Genomic DNA, 19,437 nt, shown 5'->3' with positions numbered 1-19,437 from the left:
AGCGGCTGACAGACGGTGGCTTGGCAGTTCGGGCTGGACTGTTCCCATGAGGCACAGGGTCAGACTGATTTGCATATGGCCATGTCTGAACTGGGGTGGCAGAGTGGGCTAAAGAACGGTGATGGATTAAACCCAGATCTGTTGACTGGGTGTGAGTGTTTGATTGGTTCAGATGCTCCGTCCATCACCACCCCCTTTTGTACCACTTTGTTAGCCATAAGTGCGGCAGGGTATGCTCAGACGTGAGTCCCTTGCTCACTTTGCCACTGGATTCAAGCAAGCCGGGCTGAAGACGGCTGGAATGCCAGAAACCGGTCCTCGGAAGCTTGTTTCCGGTCCAGGGAAGGCATGGCTTGGCAGTTCAGGCTGGACTGTTCTCATGAGGCACAGGGTCAGACTGATTTGCATATGGCCATGTCTGAACTGGGGTGGCAGAGTGGGCTAAAGAACAGTGATGGATCAAACCCAGATCTGTTGACTGGGTGTGAGTGTTTGATTGGTTCAGATGCTCCGTCCATCACCACCCCCTTTTGTACCACTTTGTTCACCATAAGTTGGCAGGGTATGCTCAGACGTGAGTCCCTTGCTCACTTTGCCACTGGATTCAAGCAAACCGGGCTGAAGACGGCTGAAATGCCAGAAACCGGTCCTCGGAAGCTTGTTTCCGGTCCAGGGAAGGCATGGCTTGGCAGTTGGGCTGGACTGTTCCCATGAGGCACAGGGTCAGACTGATTTGCATATAGCCATGTCTGAACTGGGGTGGCAGAGTGGGCTAAAGAACGGTGATTGAGCAAACCCAGATCTTTTGACTGGGTGTGAGTGTTTGATTGGTTCAGATGCTCCGTCCATCACCACCCCCTTTTGTACCGCTATGTACAACAGTGTCAGGGCTGGCTGCGCATGCAGCAAAAATAGTGTGCAAAAGTTAAGGCCTAAACGTGGCAGCTGCCCACTACTTGCTGGGCAGCTCTGAAGGCAAAAATGTGGGCACTGGCTCTCCCTGTGCCAACTCTGTTCCTCTCAGGGACTCCTAAATCAATCTGCGCCAACCGTGGCCGCTGCCCTCTATCAGGCGGGGCAGCGGGGAAAATGGCCTGAGCCCTGCTCTGGGGCTCTTGAACAATAACACTTGCCCTCTTGGTGCAGCCGCCCTCTGCGAGCAGGGCAGCTGGTAGAAATGGGGAATGGGCACCTCTATGCCCTCACGTTGGAGCACACAGGCTCCAAAACAAATATGCCCCCACAAGAATAGAAAGAACGGGCACAGGAAGGCGGGGGCCCCACTCTGGGGCTCCTTGAATAAAAATCATGCCCCAATGGTAGAGCGGCTCGCCCTCCTGCGAGTCTGCTCAGCAGCTGTGCCCCCAAAGAAGTAAGTACTGGCAGGAGGGGGGCAGGCACTGGCAATGTGCCCCAACACACCCCCAACCCCTTCGGAAACGAGCCCCACTCACCGGGCTGTCTAGGGATGCTCCTCTGGTCTGCAGGCTTGCTGTGCGGAACTCTCCTCATTTCAGGAGACGCCTCCTCCAGTGCAGGCGCGGGGCTCTCCCTCACTACGGGAGCCACGCCAGCCACTGCGGCACTCCTCTTTCGGGCACTGTCCAGTGCGGGGTGGGCTCTCGCCTGGACTCTTCTTCCGGCTCACTTCTCCTTTGTGCACGGAGCGCGGGGTGGGCTCCCGTTGGCTTCCGTCTTCTTCTGGGTAGCGTGCTGGGCTTCCCTTTCCTGCCCGAAGCCCCGCCCCCAGACAGGCACCACCTGGCCGGACTTCCTGTTTCGCCCGGGTCGTGGCGGTGATTTTGTTTCTCCACAAGTACGGGGTGGGCACCCGCCTCTGCAAGCACAACAGCGGGGTGGGCTCCCGCTGTTTTAAATATCTAAAAAAAAGCTGCAATTATGCATGTTGGGCACCTGCTTTGTCAATAGGACCGAAAACCGGCAAAGATGCGGGGTGGGCTCCCGCTCCGTAACTATACGTAGAAAGTCACCGAAAATGTGGGGTAGGTACCCGCTAGAGGGTGCGAATGCAGGGTGGGCTCCCGCTCAATTCCCACGCCAATTAGGGTAGTCCTACACGGTGCAGCTTCATGCTGCAGGCCCCAGCAGTCCTCCTGGGGCAGAAACACAGTGCTCCTCAGCACCAAAGTCAAGGGCTTCTTCAAAATGAAAAATAAAGCTCTCCTCAGAAAATGAAGATTTAGCGCTTCCCAGGCGCTTTAGCACAAAGTGCAGAGAAAGTCTTTTGGAATGGGGGGGCAGCAAAGGCTGGGCCAAGGCAGGCCAGCTCACAGGGCCCTCCAGCAGGGAGGCAGTCCCTAGTGGCGGTTCCTCCTGGCGCCCCGCAGCAGCAGCAGGCCCCCCTCAAGTCAGGCACAACAGAGAACAACTTTCATGGGGTCACAGCCCCTTCTTTTATATACCATTTTCCCTTTGTGTCACAGCACAGGGCTGGGGGAAAACCAGGTGCAACTGGTTTGGGGGAGCTTTGGAGCACTTTGTTGTGGTCAGCTCCCCTCCCCTTTTTCAGGTGGGGGCTATGTGCTCAGACGCACCATAGGGGGCGGAGCCAGCATTGTGGCGGGAAGGCACAGCCCTATTTAGGTCCCAGGTGCAACTCCTCCCTCCCATCTACATCTACATGCAGATCTACCTATTCACCACTGGGCAGATTCGTACTGGCTCCTGGAGCCAAGCACACCATCCAGCCCCTGTCAATCACAAGCCAGATATGCACTCCACTTGAGGCAGGCAGGCACACAGCACACAGAAATGACAACTTCTAAAAGTGTCACTTCTCCACCAGTCACAATAAATCTGCGCACACCATTGCGCAGCATTTATTCTCACCAGTTCTCACATACCAAACTCGCCCCTGCACTCCTCTCAAACCAGGAATTACCATGGACACACATATCCCCCATGCATTCCTATGGGAGGCGGACCAATCTCACCACACGCACTCAGAGTGCGCACGCACTTTACACTGGGACTGGGACATAGTGCTAAAGTGCGCAGAGACCAAAAACTACTAATATCAGGTCACAGTAACAGGCAAAAAGTTTAGGGGTGAACGTGCCAAAAGGGCCAAGTCCAATAGGAAGCTATTTTAAACTCCATTCGAGTTGCTAGTGTTTGCAGATTTTAGTCACATCTGAACGAAATTCAGTGTTTTCCACTGGGTCAGTTTTCGCCTCTGTAGTCACTGCTCCACTGTGTGCCATTGTGCATTTATATTTTATTTTACATGTCTGTTTGCAGTAGTAGATCCTCTAGAAATGTTTGCGAAATTAGTGGCACAGAATACTCGGAACTAGCAAGATACTGGTGAAGATAAGAGTAGCTTTGATTTTGTTCTTGTCCAGGAGCAACACAATGATTTGTTTTTCTTATGAAGAATCTCTGGCAGAGGTAACAGTAGTGCTGGATATATCTTAGAATTGATTGGCTGCACAATGGAGTAATTTATAGTGCAGGGTCAGTGGTTGGAGGTAATTTACCATGTAGTTCTGCTGGTGTAAAGGGCGGTTTGCTTCAACTTGAAATGCTTTCTCTTATTTACAATGCTAAAGGAAGACGTTTTATTCAGAAAACGAACATAATCACCCCAACCTGCTTAAAAATAAAGGGGAATTAGAATTGATGTTTCTGCTATGTAATGCTTTATGTAGATCTCAGCACTGCTTAGGTTAGGGACATTCATGTACAATATTAGATGGATACCTTTTAGCTTATGCAAAGGATCTTACCCTGGTGCCAGGGCGCGAAATATATACAGACTTAACAGTAAGATACAAGTAGTCCAGAGCTCCTTAGAGTACAACTGCATGTTGTATTGTCATGTAAGGCTTAATGTAGGGATGTCATGTTGATACATTTAATACATTGGGTCACATGCACCAAAAGATTGCTGTATATGTGGGCAGGCCTCATGAACTTCACATCTCAAACTGCAGTGCACAAAACATTTGTTGCACATTGCGATTTCTTGTGAGTTGCAAGTGAAAAGACAAGTTAAGGGGGGTTACCTCCTTGCGGCTGTTTTCATTCACACAAACAGAGTATGGAATGCAGAACTACCACATTAGCTCCATTAGTCTCCAACTTAGTTCAGAGAATTACTTACTCCCTACTGAGGTCCGTACTATGCAGTGTGCAGTTCCCACGATTAATTCCAGGAATTGAATTAGCATTTCGTCTGTTCTGAGGATGCTAAAATGCTTACTATCAAGTCAATTAAATAGTCAACTTGTAAGGTACCTAGTGCTGTATTAAAAACACTTTATAATTAATTTGCTTTTCAACCAATGCCAGTGGAGGCTGATTATTGTGGACCTGTAGGGATATACCAGTTAACATTGCCACACAAAGGTCTTATATGCATCATATAAAGATAACTGGAAAACATCTGCAGATATGTTTGCATCTAGGTTGTATGCATTCCATGGGTGCTATTCTGACACGCTTTGAGTGGAGCAGTGCTTTGAGGGTCGCAATGCAATAGCATAAGGCTGCATCTACAGTTCTTTAAACATGATGATTGTCTTCAATTGATTAAATTCAGTCTTCAATTGATTAAATTCAGAATCTCAGGCAATTAATGCGGAACGGTGCTTAGGGTTAAAATAACGAAAGTGCCCCCTCTGATTTTGATGGGTCTGCAGTACTGCAGGTGGAGGAGGGGACTGTGATGCATTCTCTCCTCTACCCTGTTTATATAATGACCGTTTTTGATGTTGCCATTCAGGTCCCTGCTATACATGGAAAGAAAAGGAAAAGTATGGCACTGGGCATTTTTCAGCTTGCAATTCCAAATATTTAATTACAACTCCAGTAACAAGAGGAGCACCCTTGTGGCCGGAGACTGGGAGGTGGGGCGGAGGGGGCAGTTCTAGGCTGCTTTACATAGGTCAGCTTGACTTAAAAAGGCACCTGGTAGCTTGTCAGTGATGTGATGCCAATTCCTGCAGTAATGTATAAGAAATGTGTATCCACTTAAAACAAGCCAGTGTACTTTTTATATGTTGCAAGCTTATGTGGGCAGGAGATAACTGTTGTATGTGAATATGCACACAAAAGCTATGTTAAGTGGAATTATACACAGTAGTTACGTCCGCAGACATACCGTATTCAAATTAGAGTATGTATATAGGTCTCTGATGTTTTGTTGCAAAATATGTTCACATCCTTAAACCTTTTTTTGCTTTTTCATGGGGGGCTGGGACCATGTTCTGATTTGTGTTATTTATTATTGCTTGTGAGTGTCTATGGACTGTTGAATGTTACATGTAGTATCTTGGTACACGATTAATGCATCGGTCTAAGTTGATTTTCATTTTCCTGTTAAAAACTGCTAACTTCATGTGTAATGTTTCCTCTTAGATCACAGTCTATTGAAAACTATTATCGAAAGAGTCTTGATGAATGCACATGATACAAATCCAGAGGTAATTTTTGTCTGGGCCTGTCCAACCTTTATTTAATGTATTAATTTATTTTGTGTTCAGTGTCTTTCAAAGCAGCATGTCAAGCTGAGTGCAAATTTGCCTAGCTACAAAAGTCACATATGCAAGCATCAAAAGCGATCCAAGAAGCCAAAAACATTACTATTCTTTGAAAACTTAAAAGGCAACAGACCAATTGAGAGAACACTTCAAAATTGCCTAACTGGCCCAGATTCCATCAGAAGCATTGTGATGGCAACCACTGAATTCTGCAAACATTTCTTTAATGTATTCAATTGCAAGACCAAAAATATTGTACAGACCATGCAAGAAATCCCCTTAATACACACCACTCCAACTTATCTATGTACCTTCCTCAGTTGTTTTATATATCTGTTCTGAGAGCAAGTTCTCCAATCTCTACAATAACAGAGGCAGCCAACTTACAGCTGATCCCTGTCCAGCAGCCTTTATTAAAGAACGGATGGACACCCTTACTCTAGACAACGCTCTCCTGCTCTCCTGTTGAACATGTCATTCAGATTTAGTCAGATTACATCAACCTTTAATCATGCTAAATTCACACCGCTACTAAAAAATAATAGTACTAAAACAAACAAAAAAAGTAAAGACCTACAACCGATCTAAAAAGACCCAACAAATTATTTCCTCATTTAAATCCACCACTGCTTAGCAAAATGTTGGCATCAGAAACACAACAATTCTGCACACATGTCCATTAGTCTGTACCTAGAACTGGCAGAGCCCTGAAACCACATTGCCAGGAGTCTGAGAGTCTACTGTCATCACTAGATGCTAACCAATCTGAAGAGCACAGCTCTGGTTTTTCCCCAGAGTTTTCAGAAAGGACTAACGTAAATTTCTAAACATACTTTGTAGCGCAGTCTGATAAACTGGACACACAGGTGCTAATATGCCACACACTTGCAGCTTTTGTATCTTCTCTTGATACCATATTGTCGACTCTTTGTTCATTGATTAGGCAAACCGTCTGGGGTAATACCCCCACCTCCCTCTCACTTGCCATTATAGCCTGACAAATTGTCAAAACTATAAGTGATCGTTTAAAATACTTAAAGGGATCACAATCTCATGCAAATTCGATAACTTCCTATGATGGCTGAAATGTTTAAATCACACAGCGTGTTTTCTCTTCTTCAGGCGATCACACTGCTCCATATATTAAATACAGTGGGGCTGCGTATGTTTGTGGGGGCCGAGCATAAGCAAAACAAACAATTGCGGGCCAATAGTCTGTTGAAAGGGCATATATGGGCTCAGAGCTCTATGCCAGTTGAGCCTGTTTCTAGGAAACACCCCAAAAGACTTTGTAAGCTTGATACATCATGTAAAATAAGTCCTTTGTGTCCACGGTTGGGGGTCTAGCAATGATTCAGATATACAGAAACACTTCCCCATTTAAAAAAAATGCATTCCAAGCAGCAAAAAATTACTGAGGTTGGCGAGGACCAGTTCACTGCTGGAACCTCACATAACCGGAACAAAAGAGGAACATAGGGTTAAAGAAAAGCAAAATAACAGGGTGGGTAAGTCAGAGACTAACTCTTTAGCACAATAGCAGATTCATAGTGGCCACTAGAGGGGAAGTGAATGGTCTTAAGCCCCTGCAAAGGTGGATGTTTGTTATGGAGTGATTTCTTTCACCATTGCAACAAACTATGGAAATGCTAATACGATTGCAGCCCTGAAACTCTTGGCAAGCAAGTTTAAACTCTTACTGATACTTAACTTGGATTTAAAGAATAGAGAATGATGAGGGTGAATATTTGCATAAGATCTCAAACATGTGATACACTGTTGAAACATATTTTTCTCATGCTTCTAGATGGTGTGGGATTCTAATTGCTGAACCCATTCGACTATTGAATGAACCAGGATTTCTTGGAACATCCTAGAGCCGTTCTGGAAAAAGAGCCACCTTTGACATTAGGCTCTCTAGGGCCTTACTCCTGAAGTACCTGCCCCCTTTGCATAAATAGGAAGTCCCAGGTCAAAAAACAAGAATCATGGGCTCTACAATACTTAACGGTGCTCAGGGGGCTTCAACATGTCTAAACCTATAGAATGAGAACCTCTAAATTTACTGGAGCATGTCAACATGTACAAAAGTCAGTTTGTTTACACCGGGCGGGTGCTCCAAACAATTTAGAACACAGGACTGGAACTAGCTGCCTGGTGAGATAGGTGCAGATGTAGCTAACTCAGTGTTTCCCAAACTGTGCATGGCAACGCACTGGTAGGTCTCCATCCGATTTTTTTGGTGGGTTGTGAAACTCCAAACAATAAATAAAGATGCTTTTAAATTCTGTATTTATCTTGTCATATTGTGGAAAGAAAAACAAAAAATAGTTGAACTAATGAGCTCCCTAAATACTTTTAAAGTGTGTGCACACTGCTGGCTTGTGATTTGAATCTTAAAGTGACACATCATTTGTATGACAAGGAAATTATAGGTTCCTATTTTTCACTTATTTTGCTTTGACATTCCAGCTGTGATAAAGCTGGCCGAGTGCTAATCTGTCCAAATGACCAGACTTTTAAGATTTCTCTATTCAGTTAAATTGAGAGTTGTAAGTGGGACATTCACTGCAGATGTGCCAATAAATTACCACCATTGTTCTAGTTAAAAGAACACTCTTTGAGGCTCAACGCTTGTGCCTGCTTCCTCATTCGATCAGTTTAAACGTTTTGCAATCATAACAAGACTTGAAAGGGACAACAAAGCTCAATTGGTCTCACTTGTTGTAAATTTGTATACATCAGGAATTTAGTAAGGAAATTAGGTGGAGTTACAAGGAATGGGAGAGGGGCATGGGTTGGATTGCCTCTAAATTCCACGAGACCTCCTTAATCGCTTTATAAAGCTTCCTAGCTACACTTTACTAAGATGCTCCATTTCCCTAATTACGGGCCTGATTCACAAAAGCATTTGTGAGTATGGGAAGTAAACCTACAAGAGTGCTCTTTTATATACTCTTATAGGCCTTTGGAGCTCTGCCTCAACGTGAGCTACTCCCCATTTGTAAATGTGCAAAAAGGGCACAGTCCTATCTGTTTGGTCTAATGGCAAATGAATCTTCCCTGAATATTCTGATTTCACTCCATGTTTAAATGTTTTGGGCCAATTCACAAGGGCATGTAACATGTATGGCAAAAAAAACTACTTTACATACTCCAAAGGGCCTTTCTCAATGGGCCTCTAAATGGTGTGCTACTGCCAAGGTCCGCTAAACGGCTTAATCACAACGGTGAGCAGATAGGTAGCTGGTGCTGAACTTAAATCCAAAAGGAAACTATAACAGAAAACGGAGTGATCAAGCAACTATTAACTCTTTCTCTACTGCTTCCAATACAAATTCTATAAATAATTATATCAATAACTGGTGTTAGATGCCTGAAGCACTAATACTGAAACTAAATTAATAGAAATGTTATGAAATTTGTCAAACTGGCATCAGTAGGAAATGCTGGCAGTTTATAACCAGCTGGGACTACAAGTCTGAGGTTAGCATAGGGAACTCAATTCCAGAAAAAAAACCTGCGTAGTCACATTAAGATGCTCTGTGTTATTGGTGTGGACTAACATGGTGGAAGCTGAGCTTTGCCCTCTCAGTCTGCTTAAGCATAATCCTTGTTGACCTGTACTTTTACCAGGCGATTCTGAGTTGCCTTGACTGTCCCCAGAGTGGCCTCTGAGTCACTGTCCTTAGAGGCTAGGGGAGCGTTCATGGTCGTTTGGAGCTAACACCTGACTGCTACTAGGGATGGACACACAAAAGCAGCACATGTGAGGAGCCCTGGAAGAACAGATTACTAGCGATTCGATGCCCTGAAGGCGAAGCTTCGAAAAAGCAGGTGGGGATGCGAACCTGTGACTATCCAGGGGAACCAGAAGGGTGGAAGGAAAGGTTATTATAAAAGGACTTGGACAAAGCAGGAAGATGAGGCTTATTGGTTTGGTGCACTAGAACAGGCTCCCAGTATGGTCCCCATAGGAGGGTCGGTGGAACCTTGCGATTGTAAGTGCGAGGGGGCAATGCACCCGATTGCGGAGCTGGATGACTTGTAACCGACATCTGGCCTCAGACAAGGACCGAGGTGGAGGGTCGGTTCTCCTAACTCAAAAACACAATTGAAGACTGCCAAGCCAAGGTAGGAAAGCACACTCATTACCCTAAAATACTAAATCATTGATGAAAGACCCCAAGGGAAAGGTCAGGCACAACAATATCCACATGGTGGGATTTCCAAAGAAAGTCAAAGGCACAAACCTGTAATGCCTCTGAAATGCCTTGATTTGTACTGGGGTCCTCCAGGCAGACCTGTTTCTATGGTTTGTATTCGAACTGCCCAATTGTGCCCTAATCCAGAGACTTTCTTCCAGGGCTCTCTCCTATCTGATGATTGCTATGGTGCTGCATTACATGGACAGAGGTGCTATCATGAATGCTCCTTGGTCAAAAGCTTTGTGTTGTACAACCGAACCACTTCCTTCATTTTTCAGACTACACAATATTTGTACAACACAATGGAAACTATTTGACTGATTCAAATAGAAGCTACAGGCCTCGAAGGTGGACTATTTGCTTCTGTATCATACAAGACTTGAGGCAAATTGCTCCTCTCTGATACCTTGGAGTCTGCATGGGATTAGTGAGCACAACAAAATAGTAGGAATGATTTTCCCCCAAACTGTCTCCTTTCCCCACCTACACTGGGAGCAGGACCCAGGAAACTGAGTCACTGGGTAAGTTCCTCTAAGACCATGTGAGTAGACGGTAGGGAGTCCAGCACACGATGCCACTGATCCAGAGATTACATTCTCTGTGGAAAACTCCTGCGTGGAGAAAACCTCCCATAACTGGTCAAGTACCTGGCTCTATTGGGGATTGCCTCTGAAGATGTCACTAAATTGGGGCATTGTGCCAACATCCTTCCGTTGGTTTGAACTGGTAATTGAGCAAGATCTTTGGGAGTAACTTTTTAAAACCTGATTCTTTGCTGAGCTAGACTACAAGAGGTTTGTCTGGCCATGGCGAGCCTGCACCTTCACTGCAACAGCTGAACTCCATGTACCAGATTTGTCACACAGCGAAGTAGAGCAACAGCTAGGTGTGGACCTACGCAGTAAACAATGCCCTTGTCTTTAGCATTCCAATGTGATCTGGTTCGTTATGCTGATTCATTAAGAGTCTGACAGGCTCCATGCTTTGTCGTTTAGCATGGGGAATTGAAATACAATGACAATTTCTTCTCGTTTTGAATTGTAGGGTGTGTGTGTGGGGGGAGAAGGAGTCATCTATAAGTTTATGCTTTGTGTTTTTGTTGTTTCTTGTTGACTAATATTGGTGTTGTGACAGTCGCATCTCCAATTAAGTGTCTCATTGTCTACATCTGAAAGATCAAAAGGAAAGCTGTCACAATGCCTTGGACCCCTTTCATGAAATGTCAATGGTTTAGTGGACAAGATTAAACACAGAGCTTATTCAAAGTGACCAAAAGGTATATTCCGATAGGCCTGTAGTCCCCCACCACGTGGTGGGGGACTACAAGTGGATTCTTGGCTTTACATGGCTTAGTCACACTTTTGTACACTGGATTAATAAGAGGGGCATGAGGTGCTGCCATTCTAATAAAATGCTACCTATCCTTTCAAACCCATAACATACAAAGCGACACACTGGGCCTTTAACTGGCTGTGTCAGGCAGCCTCACCAGTAGGCCTTTGACGTTAGTTAATGTACTCCATCCCCTGGTCTCGGAAATTCTTTAGGGCTTGGGAGCAATCGTTGCCAGAATGCCACGATTTGTTTTGGTGGGGGAGAGACTTTAATGGTGTTACTAACAACATGCTAGACAGATAGTCTGCCCCTTCGTACCTGGTCAGAACCACCATCCCCCTCTTAGAGTTCACTATGTTCCTGGGCTTGTGGGATGTCTGGCATCACTTTCCCACAAATAAAAGGCAAGACCCATTTTATTCTAGAGCTCGTACGTCCTTTTCTAAGATTGACTGTTTCCTGATGCCTCCCGTGGACCACAAGCATATTAGTATCCAGGTGAGAGCCTTATCAGACCATCCCCGAATGGAGCTCACTTCATGTAGCGAGGATGGGTATGAGCATGCGGGCTGCAAACTTAGCACCTGGTGGTTGATGCAGATATCCTGGTGCAACGAAGGATGAGGCATATAGATATTTAAAAATAATATAGCTTTTCCCTTGACCTTTTTGATGCTTTTAAGGCTGCCATTTGGGGGCCAGGTGATCAGCTATAGAGCTTGCCTCAACTGACTTCAGAAGGAAATGGTTAAACAGATTGAATCTCTGCTTCTCAATCTAGAAAAGGAATAATTAATATCCCATCTCGAAAAGGAATAATTAATATCCCATGTGCCACAGCTGCTCCAGCAGATCGATTACAACAAAAACCTCCTGAGGCAAACACTTAGACGAAACACAGATGTCTTGAGTAGCAGTTCAGAGCTGAGTTTACTATTTGGGCACTAAGACTGGCAACCTTCTTTACTGACTGACCATATGGAAAGATCTTTAACACAGTGATTGGGCAGATAATAGTTTCAGGAGTTGCTGGCCAATAACTTTGCCGACATCTGTTGGAACCTATACTGAAATAGTTGTACACCATAGCTGAAGGAACTTCAGAAACAAGCTACTCTTTGCTGCAGAACTTTAAAAGGTGCTGGGCCAACACCAGAATGGTGAAACTCCAGATCCCAACAGGTTTCTGGCAGAATCTTTCAGTTGCCTTATGTAAGACTATATCCCCATCTTCACGCTATTGTAGAGGCTTCCATGAACGTTGCACCTGTACTTTGAACCTGCTAAAATTACAGTTCTCCAAAACCTGGTATACCCCTGGAGGCTTTCACCTCCGATAGGCCTATCTCCCTTCGCAAACGTGGAGGTGAATATCTTGGGGAAAGCCCTTCCCATTCATTTGCTGAGAACTATTGGCACAGTTGTGCATCCTGGCAAAAATGGCTTTGTGCCCAGTAGGACCATGAGCCCCAACATCCATAGATTCTACAATGCCTTCGCGTTGGCATTCCTGCAAAACTCCCTTCTGGCCCTGCTTGCCGTGGATTTCAAGAAATCATTAAGATAAACTTCGGTCCCAATTTCCCTCAACATGTGTGAATCCTCTACATGCCACAGAACATGGACTAGGCAGGGGTGCCCTCTGTCCCCGTTTTTCTTCCCATGGTCATTGAGCAACTAGTGGAATGGTTCCAGATTGACACTAAGATACGAGTATCTGACAGGTTAGGTGGGGTTGAGGACAGGATATCACTGTATGATGAAGGCCTCCCTTTTTCCTCTATGGGACCTGCGCTGACCCAGCCCATGTGCTGGAAATTTTCAGGACTTAAAGTCAGTAGGTCCAAGCCTGTGATCAACCCAGTTGAGCTATGTGTAGGGCAGTTAGTTAGTCCTTAGGTCTTGCTTTAGAGACTGGGCGCTTCACATAGTTATAGGTGTACATGACGACACAGGAGTTGATAAACTACAGGGGCAATATGACCCTACTGCTTGACAGCCTATGTTGAGGCCTGGCTTTCTGATCCCCTCTTAAGCTCTCACTGATGGGCCTGGTAGCAATCATTAAAATAGTTTATGTTCTTTTGTAACTGAGTAGGCTGCAGAATTATCCACACAAAATTTCCTGTCACTTCTTCCCATGACTTAGCTATGTTATGAAATTTTTCTATGGAAAAATGGGTGATATCCGCTCTTATCACTGGGCATCATAGCTGGTGGGCATAAACAACTGGATTCACAGTGCTCAGACAGACCCTACATATGCGATTGAATGGTGAGCAAATGGAAATATGCACCTCCTTCATTTTCTTTAAGTACCTTATCTCCATGATTACTACAGTGATCAGACTGTGGAAAGAAACATTGAATACTATTGATTGGCATGGCCATCTGACCCTGGTAACCCTCTTTTGGCATGTTGGGACAGTTTCAGTCCCTAAACGGCTTTTGGATGTAAAGCGCCACTGGCATTCCCGTTCCGGGAGAAAGGGTAAAACATAATTGCTTTCCTTCCTTTTCTGACCTACACTCTGTTTTAGGCTTGCACAAAAAGCAATATTTCCGGTACTACAACTGTGACACGCTATAGCACCTTACCTCAAAAAAATGTTGACAATATATCTGAATTTAACATAATTCAAAGATCTTGACTGAAAATATATGAAAGAAGTCTATCAGTTTTGCTGCGTCAGATTACAAATCTTTTATTCAATTGTCCACTTTTTGATACAATTCCACATTCTGGTAGTATTCGTTGAATCGTTTTCACAAATGTTGCATGACTCAAAAAAGTAGACATCCAGCAAACACATGTTTTGCGATAAAATCCCAACATCTTAATTCCCATTAATTTCCCATTGACTTCTCATATCGTCAGGAAGTTAATAGTTATTCAGGTTTTTTACATTTTCTCTGGTTCATTCTATTGCAGTTATTTTAGCATACCTTGTGCCTAAAATCCTGTAAACAAATAACTGACTACAATATAATGTGTGAAGTACCTTGAATTTCACAAACTCTCATAAATATTGTTGAATCCCATTGTTACAAATAAAAACCTCAATGATGTAATTTCAAATGAAATTTATAATGATAGTTATTAAAAGTGAGTATCATAAATAGTCCTAATTAATATACAAATTGTTTACACCTTATAATTTTGTTCCTAGCTTAAGCTCACTATAACTCAAACAAATCCTGAACCATAAAGTTTAAGAAATATTTTCAATATGCTGAGTAGATACCAATTTGATCTAATAATGTGTTCTGCGTATTATAGTACAAAGTATTTGTTAAGAGTAAATTACAACCAATTCAATTGTGTGTAAGAATCTTACAAAGTGTTATTCATTTGTCACTATTCTTATCCTTATATAACTGACACAGTCTGTATCAGACGTTATGGTGCATTATTCACATAAAAAAATTATTTGCTAGCCTTTTGCTCATGACTCTACCAGTGAGGATTATTGTCATCTTCTGCATTTCCAAACCCACCCCTCAAGCAGCAGAGTTATCATATGCATGTTGTATTTCATAGTCAAAAACCCACTCCTCCTCAGTGTGCCAATTTATAATTTGCAGTATCGTCGCTAAGTGGAAGACCATCGCCGTTCCACTCCACTCCAAGGTGGAATAAAACTAGCATGTTATATGGTTTTTTTTCTACATTTACCATATACAGATACACTAGCATTTCTTCCAAATTCATGCCCTTGTAAATATCACAGACATCACACTTGTTACTCACCCATCACTTAATTATACCATTCTCAGTCACGTACTTGTGTAGTGTAGTTCCTATATTCCCAATAGGCTCCGCGCATTGGAATATTATAAACATTAGTGTAGACATAGGACTGAGGTCGACTAGGTCTCTACTGACTATATTAGACTTAATTAGTTTTGCCAGCTAGCTCAGAGGTCACTAGAAACTTTCTCGAATAAACAAGGAGGAGTTTAACTTCCCTGGATAGACAAGAAGGGATTAGCTTCTGACAACCATAAACATGACAACTTTGCTCCCTCAGAATAAGAGTATCTCTAGAGTCGTGTGAAAACAATAGACAGCTATTTTACTCAGTCAATCGTGCATACTTAGTTTCACCAGAGTGCAGAGAAATAGAGAGACAGGCGTTTTCAATAAAAGGTGTTATTTATTGAGCAGTCTTCTTTCTCATGCAAGAGAAATGAATTGCCACAATTGCAATACTTAGTATAAAGTAAAGTGCGTACAGTAAAAGGAGTATTATAAAATAATACTGAAAAAGCATTGATATGGTTTCTTAGCCATATGATACTTTAAAATGGATAAAATATATACATACATAAATACATTGACTAACGTACTCAACTGGTGCTTCTAACTACGCCTACCCCGGTGTACCTGACCTAACCCTAATACGTGGGAAGGAGTAAGTAAGTAGCAGTTTAAGTTAAGTTGGTGTTGCCAAGAATCTGAGTCAAGAATTCTCTTTAAGGGTTTAGTCAGCTCCGTACCTGGGTAATAGAAAGCAGGAGGTCTGGTATCTCTCTCTCAGGACTCGATATCCCAGCAACCCGCAAGGGCGGCTGAAAACACCGGAGCTGGATTTTCTCGGCTGGAGAAAAAGACAGCGTCTTTCTCAGTGCGTCAAAGGGGAGGGGCGGCGTCCGTGGGCTCTCGCATCAGCTGGGCTCTCGGGCAAGTAGATAGCCGCTCGGCTCCAAACCACTGTGTGTTTGCTTAAGGCAACGTTGGTATATTTATACCTGAAAGGTGCCGGGTTTGACGTAAGGTTGGACATAAGACGTCAATAAAGATGTCACTAAGAACTGGCCGTTCTTTCAGTGCTCACATGAGTTCTTGGACAAATCAAAACAAAAGCAAGGGGAATTCCCAGGTTGCTGGAGGTTTGGTTTGTTTAAAGAACGCGTTGTACTTTCTAGGAGTCTAGGGGAGTAGCCTTGCCGTATTTGGACTGTATGGGCTATTACTAAAAATGGATATGATTCTTATGCCTTTATAAGGATATTATTTATTATAGCCATACAAGGGCATAAATTAGGAATATTGATTAGGGTCCTAGATAGAAATACAACACTTGATTTCACAAATTTGACTCTTGTTGGCAACCTCTCAGATCTTCACAATTGAACTTGAAAACAATAGACCGGTCCTCACAAAATTGTTATCTGAAATGTGTATAAATTAAAATCAGAACACAACACATTCACTAACTAAAGCATGGGTTTCCTATTAAAATAACCATATCCAACTGACCCCAATGAAACACACGATCCAAGGTTTTTAATGTGGTCATCCATGGCCCATGATAAGGGTGTCTAAAGTCCAACAGTGTGGTGCAAAATATCAGTAAAATGTAATTACAGAAACTATATCCAAAAAACACTCTTGATTCACCCAGTAACATGTCTCTTCTTTACTGCAGCACCACATACCTGATCTGATCCAATTGTGATAGCAAGAGGCTGCTCCATTCCATTAAAAAACTTGAAATGCAACAGCCAAAATTCAAATTCAGACTGTTCCTGCTTCCAATGGCAAATTAGCAACTTTGAAAGTTTCTCAGTGAGTCTATACACGCTGATCCAATTCTAATTTTTTAAAAATTCTTCTGTACTTGCTTTCAATACCTATAAACCATACCTAACGAATTTTTACTGAGTAATTGAACAAAATAATTAATAATTTATGATAACCCTCATTGTTTCAACTTTTCTATGAAAAGAAAAAATGTGAGACAAAACAACTATCCTAGATTATGTTCAAATCTTAGTTTGCCATAGTGTTGCCTGTCTCAATAACACATTGTGCCACAACATATATCCTCAAGTTATTGGGAAATCATTAGCCTAATGAATCAATTGAAATACTTCCATGTATGGCTAAAGTCCTAAGAATACCCATCATCCATAATCATCTTCAACAGGGCTCTGCCTCTGTCGTAAAGCTTCCAGGGTTCCCCACCACAAGAGCCAGCCCCTCCAAATCTGATATCTTATTTAGTAAGCTACAGTACTTCTGCTTAAAAGAAGTTCCTGGCCCAACAACAACAGAAAACTCTTAATCTTATTCAATTCATATAAACATAAATTAATTTTTGGTAAAATATTGTCCATTAACATCCTCTGAAGGGGTCTCAAGCCCAGTCTGATAACCTCCAAAGTCTTGCACCTCTAGTGTGCGACCTTATAGTTACAATATCATGCCTGGTTAAATGACTCTAACCGTTCTACTTCAAAGTGGAGTTCAACAAATGTGTTTTATGTCTGCTATGAATTCCAGGACAAGTAAACACAGAAAATGTAGAATCTTATTCAAATTATTTATACATACATTTAAACAATACATCTACAGCATTTATTAGAATTCGTATTGGGGTCTCGAACGGCAGTTAGAGAACCTCCAAAGCGACACACCTCCACAGTGTGCCATCTTGTAATTACGTTAATGTGCCTGATTAAATAACTATAATCATTGTACTTCAAAGTTGAATTCTACAAATGTGTTTTATGCTTTTGTTTTTGTTAACACAAAATCTCATACTAATTATCATATACACTCAATGTAACTAAGAATCCTCACTAATATTGACTGTATAAAAATACCCTATTTCTTATAGTAGAGCATGCAATTCTCTATCCAAATTTAGACCACTTTCAACTGTTCCTAATTTATTGATACAAAAGGTTTCTCATGCTCTGAAACTGGATTATATATCACTTTCTCTCCTATTATGTATCAACCCCCAGTAATTAGTAATTTTTCTAGTACAGTCACTGTGTTCATGTTTTAAAGTGTACCGCCATTGAATATTTGGGACCTTCATTCTTAAATGTCAGAATCCTTTTGTCACCATCTTTCTTTCAACTTCCTCATGGTGGAACCACTATATTGTTTCTCACAGACTCATATAATCATATAAATACAACAAGATGTGTTACAATTGATGAATGTTTGAATATTAATGGTCCTAATTTTGTGACCATCAGTAAATTGTTTACAATTGTCTAGTGCTTATTTACAACAGGAGAAATTACTGCATTAAATAAAAAACTGTTGGTCACTCTCACAGCCACCTCAATGTTTCAGATATAATCTCTGTTCTCTGGCTATATTTTATGCTGTCACATGGACTCAGAAGAGTTAAATAGATGCTCTTTTATACGTTGTGATAGACTGCTTTGGAAGGAATTGTAGAGTATCTGGATCCAGCTTAAGAATAAGGGTGGGCAGAATTCATTGAGATTAACTCCAGAATTCTTTGGAGTTGCATACAAACTCCGCAAAATTCTGTAAGTGGCGGAATTTCTGTACTATTTTTTAGTGCCGGGAGCTTGTTACATGCTGTAAAAACAGCGCAAATAGCACCACATGGGACACCAGAGGGCGCTGCTGCTTTTGGCCGCTCGAGTAGATCTTCTACTTTGGCGGCAGCTTTCCCAACATGAACTATAGAGACCCACCGCCTGCGTTGGAAATCGCCCCGGGGCTAGTCCTAGCTCTTAGTTTTTCTTACTTGCTCTCGCCAACGTAAAGTTGGCGAGCCAGTAGCGAGAAAAACTGTGCCATGCTGCAGGTTGCAAAGTTTTTACAGAGTGGGGAAAAACTTCGCCGGCAGAGCTGAGTTTACCGCTCGCCCGTACTTAAGAACATCCCAATATTTTTAAGACTTTTAAAAACAATGTCATTATCATTACTAAGTTCAGTGATGAATTGCAGTTCATGTATATCCTTAGCAAGCCACATGTTTTGATTTTTCTGATACCATAAATAAAGGGCCTTCCTGGTTGGATCTTGCATTCTTTGTGAATTTTCAGTAAAAATGAAATAAGTGTAATAGGATTTTTCATGGCCATATATTTGTATTAATCTGCAGTAATTAGATATTATTTCAATGTATTCTTCAAACTTTTCTTAGAATTCTCCTCCAAACAATTATCAAGTAGTTCATAATTAGATCTATCTTTCAATTGTATATTGGCTTCCTAATCATAATCTCCAAATTTCATCACAACCACCTTCCTACTTATATCGGGCCGTCGTATTATAATCCTTCAAAGCTCTGCATACATTTTTATTAAAATTATATACACAGTCAACTGTTTCAGAACCAAACTGTGAAAAATATCTACAGCTTTGACAGCTTGTGGTGGTGGAGTACGTTTGAATTTAGTTCCTGAACCACTTTCTTTAAATAGACCTGAATCTGTTTTCAATTGGAAATGCTAAATCATCATTATCATGACTTTCTTCTAGACTTATTAATAAAGAGATATCCTTCAGTTGTTTAAAAGAAATCTAACTTACAATGTCTGTGATGTGAATATGTTGCCTCCCTGCACATTTATAGGCAAAATAATTTGAAATTTTCAGTTTTTGTGTA

At 42.4% G+C, this 19,437-nt stretch overlaps 1 protein-coding gene across 2 annotated transcripts in view; it reads left to right on the top strand.

Moving 5' to 3' along the window:
- Positions 1 to 19,437, top strand: part of CEP78 (centrosomal protein 78) — a 536,668-nt gene that overhangs the window by 70,341 nt on the left and 446,890 nt on the right. For both annotated transcript variants that reach the window (XM_078675855.1, XM_078675856.1), the window contains exon 8: positions 5,383 to 5,447. In XM_078675855.1, the coding sequence (XP_078531981.1) occupies positions 5,383 to 5,447 (65 nt within the window). The remainder of the gene's footprint in view (positions 1 to 5,382; positions 5,448 to 19,437) is intronic.

The sequence above is a fragment of the Lissotriton helveticus genome, chromosome 2_1 (assembly GCF_964261635.1).
Source record: "Lissotriton helveticus chromosome 2_1, aLisHel1.1, whole genome shotgun sequence".
Lineage (NCBI taxonomy): Eukaryota > Metazoa > Chordata > Amphibia > Caudata > Salamandridae > Lissotriton > Lissotriton helveticus.
The sequence above is the reverse complement of the archived record's forward strand: the minus strand, read 5'-3'. Positions and strand labels throughout refer to the sequence as shown.